Source organism: Amphiura filiformis, chromosome 13 (genome assembly GCF_039555335.1).
Source record: "Amphiura filiformis chromosome 13, Afil_fr2py, whole genome shotgun sequence".
Classification (NCBI taxonomy): domain Eukaryota; kingdom Metazoa; phylum Echinodermata; class Ophiuroidea; order Amphilepidida; family Amphiuridae; genus Amphiura; species Amphiura filiformis.
The window spans coordinates 36,211,972-36,221,912 of NC_092640.1; the positions used below are offsets into that span (position 1 = coordinate 36,211,972).

Consider the following 9,941-nt stretch of genomic DNA (forward strand, 5'->3'; position numbering starts at 1 on the left):
GGTTTGTTATCTGTCGTTTACATATCCTTCCTAAAACACAAAAGTGCGAATATTTCCAAACACCTAAATTAGCTAAAAATTTAGGACAAAACTATATTTTCTAGAATTTCATAGAATACTTTAAATATTGGCCGGTTATTTTTCACACAGTGACGTTAACTAGGCAATCGTCTATACTTCTAACATACACTATTTGTAGAGGTAACACGTCAATGGTGAGAGCACTGTGTATTGTGTATAGGAAAACGGACAGTAACTGCAGTATGAACTTCGCGTACATATAAAACTGTCTTTTATAATGTTCACTGGAATTTATGGTCACATAATGACAGTACTTGCGTCTTTCAAACCACAATAATAGCCCGCGATTGAGGGGTCACAAAATTGACTCCGATCCCTGGTATATTCATGATCCCCACCCTCCCGAAGAAAATGACACGCCCTGATGTAGTGTTATTAGATTTTCACGGGAATTAAAATATGGCGAGTGTTTCCTTTTAGAACTGTTGTAAAACGCCATTTTCCAGATAATAGCACTCTCTTTATTGAGCTCGAACATGCTTAGCTCATTATGTTCTCAATTATATTGGTATTTATAATGCAAGAGTTCGTAATGAGAGTTTGTAATGTAATGAAATCAAAATATCTATATTACAAAGATGCCTATTCAATTGAAATGAAACATTGGTATCGTGCACACACCCCAACAACTCTCGGAGTAACACTCATTTGGGTACATTCGAAAATTGAGTGTCCGCGTACGTTTTTGAAAAGCGTTTAATCGACGCGAAAAAAGTGACCATATCTGTATTTAACATTTTTAACTTGCAATGAACTTTATTCACTGAATATTATATATACAAATAACTCATACACGATAAATACCTCGCAATATGAACACGTCCAAATTATGGTGGTTACGAACTTAGACAAAGTCCTACGTGACTTTGGCTTTTTAAAGTATACAAACACTCACGTTTTGAAAAACGTGGGTGTTTGTATACTATTGTATTCAATATCATAAGAAAGGATTTATGTGAAATTTCAATACCAACAATACAAGTTTTTAACAATACAAACATAATGAATAGTTGGTATTAGTCTGATCAATTGAAAGATCAAGGGCGAATATTTTGTGATCATCCGAGTAAAAGGTGAGGTTTCGGGTCATTCGCTGTCGTGAATAAAAAAGTTCAATTGTGAAAATGAAGAGTTTGTTTCCAAAAGACATTAAGTCCAATAGCTGCCTTGTGTCACATTTTTCTGGTATATTTTTTTTTTTTTTTTTAAAGTTTCACGATTGGAATGGATATGTTTGTAACTCTAGCTTATTCTCTATTTTCAATATCATTTTGCCCCCTAAAATTCTCCAATGCCATGTTTAAAAACGGCTGCCATTGGATTTAATGCCTATAAAAAAAAAAAAATCTTTTATATGTATTGTTCTATTCTTCGCACGTGGGCGAAATTTGCAATTTTATTTTTTTTTAAAGATAACCAAAAAATTGTTATTACTATTCTACTGCTCTAATGTTATTAGATTTGCAAGGTTATTGCTACTCTTAGGAATATCTTCAAATACAAAATTCCACAAAGCAGCCTTTGGAATTCAATGCCTTTTGGCACCAAGCTTTTCAAATATGAACAATTAAATTGACTTTTTACAATATTTGTCACTCGTACAGACACCTGTAGTGTAGTTTGCAATTGCAACTGTAATTTTTCAGGAGTGATAATGACGAATGTCTTTAAATCAACTTTGGTGTTGATTTTAACCGCGCTCATTGCCAGCGTAAGTCTAGCCAATGCAAAACCCAGAAAAGGTAAGGTATTCAGCTTGTGCATTAATTATACCGTTCGATTGTAATTGTCATGTTAAAGTGCAGTGAATGACATGAGTCCATAGTGTGTTATCATGTTAGCATTATTCAGGCTACCTTTGAAATAATTTGTTTGGTATTTTATTAGGTGCAAATTATTACAATAACATAATAATGTTGTATTTTATTACTATATATGATTACTTTTTGTTTTGAAGTATACAGGACTAGTAGAAAGCAAAGTTCTAGTTGAGTATTAGACTACTCCGTAGTCCACTTGCCCATTGCGCATACTGTTTTGTATTAATAATTAATGTGTGTACAATTGATAGATTTTCACATCTGATCTTTTTACTAGTATTTTGATGTAATAAACATGATAATAATTTCAAGTTCAACTGACTGAGCGCGTTCATGATGATTAATAACCTTTTCTTTTCAAAAATCGACTATGGCATAGTCTAGTTGAGTATGAGAAAAAGTATGGTGAGTACTCCAATAATTTAAAAGTGAGGGGTATATGGCTGTCAAAAGAACATTTAAAAGTCGAAGTTACCTGATATCATTTTCAAAGTCAGGATGGGCCGGATTGAGAGACAATCTTATACAATTGCTTTTTTAATTGACATTCCAACATGTTTTCACAATTATTACTGTTCTTTCACAGGCCAGGAAACTCTAATAACAATAACAATCCAATGAGCGCAGAAGATACAGAATGTGAAGGTACTTGCAAATTGAATCTAGTTTAGCTAAACAGTGCATTGTGGGTAAATTTTTAGCCTTTGTTCTTGACAGTCTTCATATTTATAATGCATAATCACCATGTGTTTCAGACTGGGTCATTACTAGAAAACAATTAACAACAATTATCGCGAGAATTTGCGGCATTTTATTTTTACCAAAATTGGCATGAGGAAAGGTAAACACATAAATCCTGAGTGCGCATACATCAAAATATTGGTGATATATTTGTTCCCCTTTTATCGAAGTGAGTCGATAAGGACACGAATTGATTGAAAGACAATCATGTCTGATGAAGTTGACTAGTCATGTTCAGGACCAAGATTGATTAATTGTAAATTGGCAACGCAAGGAATATTTTGAGAAGCATTAAATTAATTTATCTATGTATAAAATCCACTTTGCAGGATATAGGTTTAAAGAGAAGCTCACTGATTATGGCAGGAAAGGGATACGACTCATGCGCATGAGACAGGAAGGGGATGTGTACTACATTAAGGAGTTCGTAGTAGACGTCAAAATCAAGCTGGCAACCCACGATGAATACAAGTATGGCAACAATTCCATGGTATTTCCTACTGATACTATCCAAAACAGAATCAACGCTTTGGCGAAGGAAAACGAGGTAACTTTTATATTTTTTATAATATTAAAACAGAATACTTATATGTATTGCAAGGAAGTCCAAAGTCAATTTAAGGCAATAACGTTATGACATGCAACATTTTGTGATGGGTATAATTATTTGTGGGGAAGCACATTTCGGCACAGAAATATGTCATTGCAAATTACTTATAATTGGAAATACAATTTATAGCACTGAGAAATAAATCATGTGGATAGTTTCCATTTTGAGCATGCACAAACAAAATTCGGTACAAAATTTGACCTCACCTTGAAATATAATATATTAATTATATATAGCTATATTTTGGTTTTAACGATAAAGCTAAACCATTCGTTTGTTAGTGCCACATGTACATGGCAATAATTGTTAGTTACACCAGTCAAGCGTGTGACACCAGATTTGTCAGCCATTTAGGCATAATCATGATAATTGCAAATATTACTAGTAAATGTAATTTATCATTGCAATATCTGAAAATTACACACACAAAAAAAAATCACAATTTAATTTTTAAAGAAAAAGTTTGGTTTTTCAAAATTGTTTTTAGTTTTGCAATGAAGTATAATGTAGTTATGTGTGAAATATCATTCCAATATCCAATTTACATTTTTTTGGGCAACAAGGCTAAACTTTTGATATGAGAATATTAATAAATGACACTTCTTTAACCATAGCTATTGATATGTGTGCTCAAGCAAATCAAATTAAATTGTAATGAAACGTTTTTCACTGAAGTTGCCTTTAATAATTGAGTTTAACGAGCCTTTGATGAATTAGCTATGAAATATGAAATATTTTTTTAATTATTTTTTGCATCTTGTTTCTATTTTATAAAACCATATTTTTGCTTCAACCGTTGGGCTGTTCTATTTCGTTGCCCTCTCCCTTTTAGGTGATTGAACATCGTATGATGTTAAGGTTTATTGGTTGCTCATTGTATGCTTTATGTATTGACATTCTAGACATTTCTTATTAAGGCTTCTGTAGTCATAAGCTCATGGGGGTGGGCAGGAATATATTGAGGGATCTGTTTTTATACAAAATTAAGAGGGTCGTAATTTTTTACACTAAAAATAGAGCGGTTATAAAATCACTAATATATAATGCCCAATTATCTTTTTGTTCTTAACACTTACGATCAAATTTTCAAGCCTTCGCACCCTTTCTTTACTCTTACAATCAAAGTTTGTGCACACTCCGCGCCCTAGTTCCAACAATGATTTATCTTTCTTGATTCTGTGTTGGGTAAATGGGGCCATAAAAATGTTTAACCTGATATGAGAAGAATTAAAAAAAATAACACTTCTTTAAGTGTAGACTAGGTATTGTCGGTCGAAGCAGCAAAAATTAAAATCGATTTTCATTATCTAAATCAATATATTATTGAAAAATAACACTTTCATGTTTTGCAAAAGTTCATTCTACAAATCATATACTTTGAAAACCAGCTTGATTTATTGTTGTGAATGCGTTATATACATGTTTTCAAAAGTGTTGTTGTTTCAGACCTCTTTACAACATACCTTAAGAACAAAGAATATGCGATATTTGAATTTTCCTACACATTCGCTATGAAATTTTTGACAAAGCTCACTACCATTAGCAAGATAATGTGAACTCCCAATCGCAACAGTTTAACACTATATCGGAGAGCATACCATTGTTATCTTCTCAGCTGAACATCGCCGTATCAATCTTTATACAAAGAAAGTCCCTGTTTGTTGCACATAACAATAAACTTGCAGAGTGACATTATTGTGATATATGTGATTAAATTTTCCGTTTCTCATAGAATTAGAGATTCCAAGCAGATTCCATAACTACTCAGACCTCCACCTCCCCCCACCCGTGTCGCCCGGTGCGACGAGGGTGTTGACAATTAAGTCGCCGGTAGAAAGGGACGAGGTTGTCAAGCGTTAAGCCTGCAAGGCCACTAAGACTAGGTTGAATTTGTCTTGAAGAAATCCGGCTAGAGTTAAGACTCGGGCTTAGAGAGCGCGGGCTAGGCTTAGTAGCCTCAAGGCCACCTTAAGACTAAGGCTTACTAAGACTCCTGTCGGGAAACTCGCCCATAGAGTCCAACTTGATCAGGTGACATCACACTTGATGCCGTCACCGAAGTCACCGAAGTTTCCTGCGGAATCCTGCCCTCAGTGCCGCTGGTTTTGATCAGGTTGTCCCACGCAGGATCTAGTTCCAATCCTGTGTCTTGGGACACAGGACTGGAGCAGATTGACAGACATAAATAGATATTATTTGTATTTCTAAACAAAATTGTTAAGAAACCTCTTTTTTTTTTGTCATCCATTATTTGTTGTGTCTGCAGATAGAAACAGCTGAACAGTTTGCCCTGGATATCTGCCAAAACCATCTAGATGAATATGAACAAGTCATCAATTGTGTGGTGTACATAGAAGAAGTACCATGGCGAAGAATGGACAATCTTGGTTCTGAACATAACCATGCATTTCTTAGCAGCCCAGAAGCTATTAGGTTCGCAGAAGTTGAACACGACAGAGATGGTAAGGAATAGTAATTGTATTGAGTGCCACAACTATGCTACAAGTTTACATCTGTGAAAATCATTGGTATTTTATTTTATGAGGGTATGCTTTTTTGATGAATTGTCTCATATAAGGAGGATGACCTGCTTGACAGCCTTATTCTCACAAGGTACTTCTAGTACAAAAATAGGCACGTATAAACGACAGATAGTGTTAATCTTAGGCGCAACACATGCGCAACATGCAAAAAATAGCTGGCATTAAGTCGCTGTGAACAGTGAATCAAGGGCAAGGGGTGTCTCGATGGCTGGAATGGCTGAGTTATGGATGGTCAGTGATCTTAATATTATAAGAGTAGGCTACGACGACTTTCTACAGACACAAAGTTTTGAGTTAAATCGTTCATGAAGATATTTCGACATTTCGACGAGTCGAGAAAAAATGAATCTTTATAACCATTTTTTACGTTATAGAAACCCTAAAGATTTATGCAGGTCTGAAAGACATGCGAATTATAAAGACGACACAGTTTCAATTCTTGGGATTTTTATGGACGACTACACCTCACTCCCAGAATCCGATAAATGGCTGCTGTCAACTGAAGTTTGGCTGAAATGGCTTTACAGCGAGAACACTGATTTTGATAAAACTTGGTAAGGACAGTGTATATCCTGGCCTTTTCTTAATAACTTTGTTTGGCGTATTTTGATACCTCATTCGGCACGAATGATTTACCCCCCCCCCCCAATTTACATCAATTTGAACGACATTAGGTAGGGTTTCAAAATAGACCAATTCCCTTAGAGCGTGAAAGATTAACGCTAATTAGCTACGGTGTGCATAGCTGTGTGTTATGAGGGAAAAAGTCTATTCATGCTCGCCATTTCATTCAGATTGTTATAAAATGGGGAAATAAAATCGCCTCGTCTTGAATGAGGAACCAAATACGCAGAACAAAATTCTCCGTCTGTCGACTACTTTATTTGGTAATTTAAATTTAGTGTTAATTAAAGTTGCCTTTGTTTTATGTATTGAAGTAGTTTGTGTGCGCAGCATACATATAGTTCGACAATTCGCGATAAATCAACAAGGATAAGAACAAAGCACCGAGCAAACAAGCGGTCATTTCAAATATTGAGTTTAATCTTGGTTTTGGTCATGTGGTTTGCTATTATCCTGCCTAATAAACCGCAGAATATCAGGTTTGAAGATATCTTGATCAAAGTATACAAAGGAAAAATAACCAGCCAATATTTAAACTATTCTCCAAACTTCTAGCAAATATATTTCTCTAACATGACCTAAAATTACAGCTAGGTTAGATGTTCAGAAGGGGTCGCACTTTCGTAGAATATGAGTGAGGGCAAAGCATAGCTAGCTCATAGCTAGCCAACTCCCAGTGTTAATTGAATGGAAATTTAAACAAAAATATAAAAATATATTTATAATGGACCGTTCCGTTCTGAAAAAAAAAAAAAAAAAACGGTACAAGCTACATTTACACTATTCTATGAAATTCTAGAAAATACAGTTTTGTAACATGTCCTAAATTTTTAGCTAATTTAGGTGTTTGGAGAGGGTCGCACTTTGGTGTTTTAGGAAGGATATGTAAACGACAAATAACACCAAAAATATGAAGAAATTATTTCCAAACTGTGTTAAGTCAACAATCATTATGTTGCCCATTTTCAAGAATGCTGGTTAACAAAAAGCAGGCCATTGTCTCATTTCGTGAACAAAAAGCAGGCCATTGTCTCATTTCGTGAACAAAGGTGCACATACCATTGTTTCCTTCCGTTTCCTTTATAATCGGTTACCCAACTGAAGCTATAATACCAGCTTTATTGCGATATCGCACGTGTAAAACAGACACATGTGCACAACCAGAGAAGATCCGATTTAATCAGTTGAGCTGTTTCAATGAGTGTTATCTTGGTTTAATAGCTTTTAATGGGGTTTAAGTCCTGCAAAGGTCGAGATGAATTCTACTGTAGACATGACTGCATCATGATAGACATTTGAAGCCTACTTGAGTGTCTATTCATATACATATCGCATACACGGGGTTGATTGAAGATTGAAGTTATTATATTACAATATACAATATAAAGTCTGCACAAAAGTAACTCAGCTGTTATAAATACGCCTATAGATTCAGAACTAATAATTGTTTTCACAATATTTCAACATAAAGAAGGGTGATTTTTACGCGCATTTTGATATCCCATTTGTCCAATTTCGTTCAATATTGACAATACAGCAGTGTTTTGAAGAAAAATACCCCAATTTAAAAGTTGCAGTTATTTGTATTGATTTGAAGTAAGCGCGAAGATAATGGCGGGCTTTACGTGTTTACAGTGCTGGCATTATAACCATTGATCGCTGTAAACTGCAACTTTTAAATTCGGGTATTTTTCTGTAAAAGCACTACTGTGTTGTTAATATTGAACGACATTTGACGAATGGGGTATCAAAATGCGCGTAAATAAATCATGCTTCTCTCTATGCTGAAATAGTGTGAAAACAATTATTAGTTCTGAATCTACAGGCGTATTTATAACAGCTGAGTTACTTTTGTGCAGACTTTAGTTGACTTTTATACAAGATATTTGGACAAGTCTGGACAATGTTGCTTTGATTTTGGATGTCTGTGTATTCCTAGTCAAAATACCTCTAAGATAATCCCCCTGAATGGCTACCTGGACAAAAACTACGTATCTCTGAACGTTTACTGTGTCTATTGGTACTAAGTCGAGTACATTTGGTAGCTCAATTTGTTTACACAATAAGAAAAAACTACGCCGGCCCATTATTATGTAGGCAACCAAAGGGCAACGAGTAGACATAGATGTTGTTAGGGTTTCTTGTTGCTGTTGTACAGGGAATGATGAAAATATAACTCTAACGGTGTTTAGTGGACCACGGAAACTGGCGAAGTCATTAACTCAATACATCAAGCTGGTTATAAAATCGTAGGAAATATTAAATAACATACCGGAGGTAAGACCAAATAATTAAATCATTGGAATAATTTTCTTCTTCTACGTCGTCCCTATTTTCATGTCATTAAATTCCCTTTCTCTACCAAGTCATAAATTAAAAAAAAAAAAAAAAAATAGAAAACGATGCTGAACATAAATAACATGTTTATTCCATTGCTATCAATTACAGATTCAGGAAGCATCCGGCAAATTCCCCTTTACCCGTATTTCTGACTAACCTTGCGAAAAGTAGGATGGAAAACAGCTTTGAGGTTTTGGTGAACAACTTCTATATATAATATCTTACCAATCACTTTTAAAGGTTACAGTTTCCCGATCAAGAGATTGTGAGCTTGAAAAAGAAGTATCATGTTGCCTTTAATCGTAGTTGGGCAGGAAAAACCTCCTTTGTGTCATTGGCCCATGAACATTCTTAAAAATATTTCCTATATAACCTTTTGGCAGATTTGATTTAAACATGTTCAAGGGCCTGAAGTCAACTTCAATAAGATATATGATTTACTTTTGTTTATTTTGTATCCACTTTATAGGTATTTGCTCCATCAGACTCGCCCCATGGATATGCTCGTGCTGCTTTACAACGGAATTGATAGCCACTAATCAACCACAATTACCGCAGCTGGATTTGTTATTTGTCATTGCCCTCATAAACTGTATTAATAATCAGTGTCTATTTGACATTAGAGTACAGTCTCAACCAAAATGAACATCAATTCATTAAAACATTAGATTAATTGATTCGTTCTACTCGTTGAGTCAAATTACAAATGAATTGATACAGTTGATAACTAATATAAAATCCAATTAAGATACCACTAAATATAACTTTTAAAGACATTACACAACAATGAAAATAAAATATAAACAGCTAGTGCTATGTGCTTCTCTAATTATTTAAGGGATCTAAAATGAGCGTTTATTGTGTTTCGACAGTATTTTTGTGTGGGACATGAGAGCACCTCAAGACCTATCGAATTGCATTCTGAATACGAAGCATGTCTTTCTGATATCAAATAATTTTCATTTTTGAAAATTACAATATAATACAAATTTTATGACAAATTATAAAATTTGATATTTTTCAAATTTTTTTTTATATAATCGTTTTCGCAGTAAATTATATAAATCTAATGATATATTCTTAAAATTAGTATGTAGCAGGAAGGAAAAAGCCGACAGTCAATTGAAAATTTTGACCTTTCATATTGAAGATATGGATTTTTCCCAAAATGACCTAATTTTT

At 34.3% G+C, this 9,941-nt stretch overlaps 1 protein-coding gene across 1 annotated transcript; it reads left to right on the forward strand.

Annotated features, from left to right (window-relative positions):
• Nucleotides 1–2,455: 2,455 nt before the first annotated feature.
• LOC140167612 (uricase-like) lies at nt 2,456–9,288 on the forward strand. The gene is made up of 5 exons (XM_072190911.1): nt 2,456–2,546; nt 2,972–3,189; nt 5,519–5,714; nt 8,578–8,657; nt 9,229–9,288. Exons 1-5 carry the CDS (start codon nt 2,456–2,458, stop codon nt 9,286–9,288), a joined length of 645 nt encoding a protein of 214 aa, XP_072047012.1.
• The last annotated feature ends 653 nt before the right edge of the window (nt 9,289–9,941 follow it).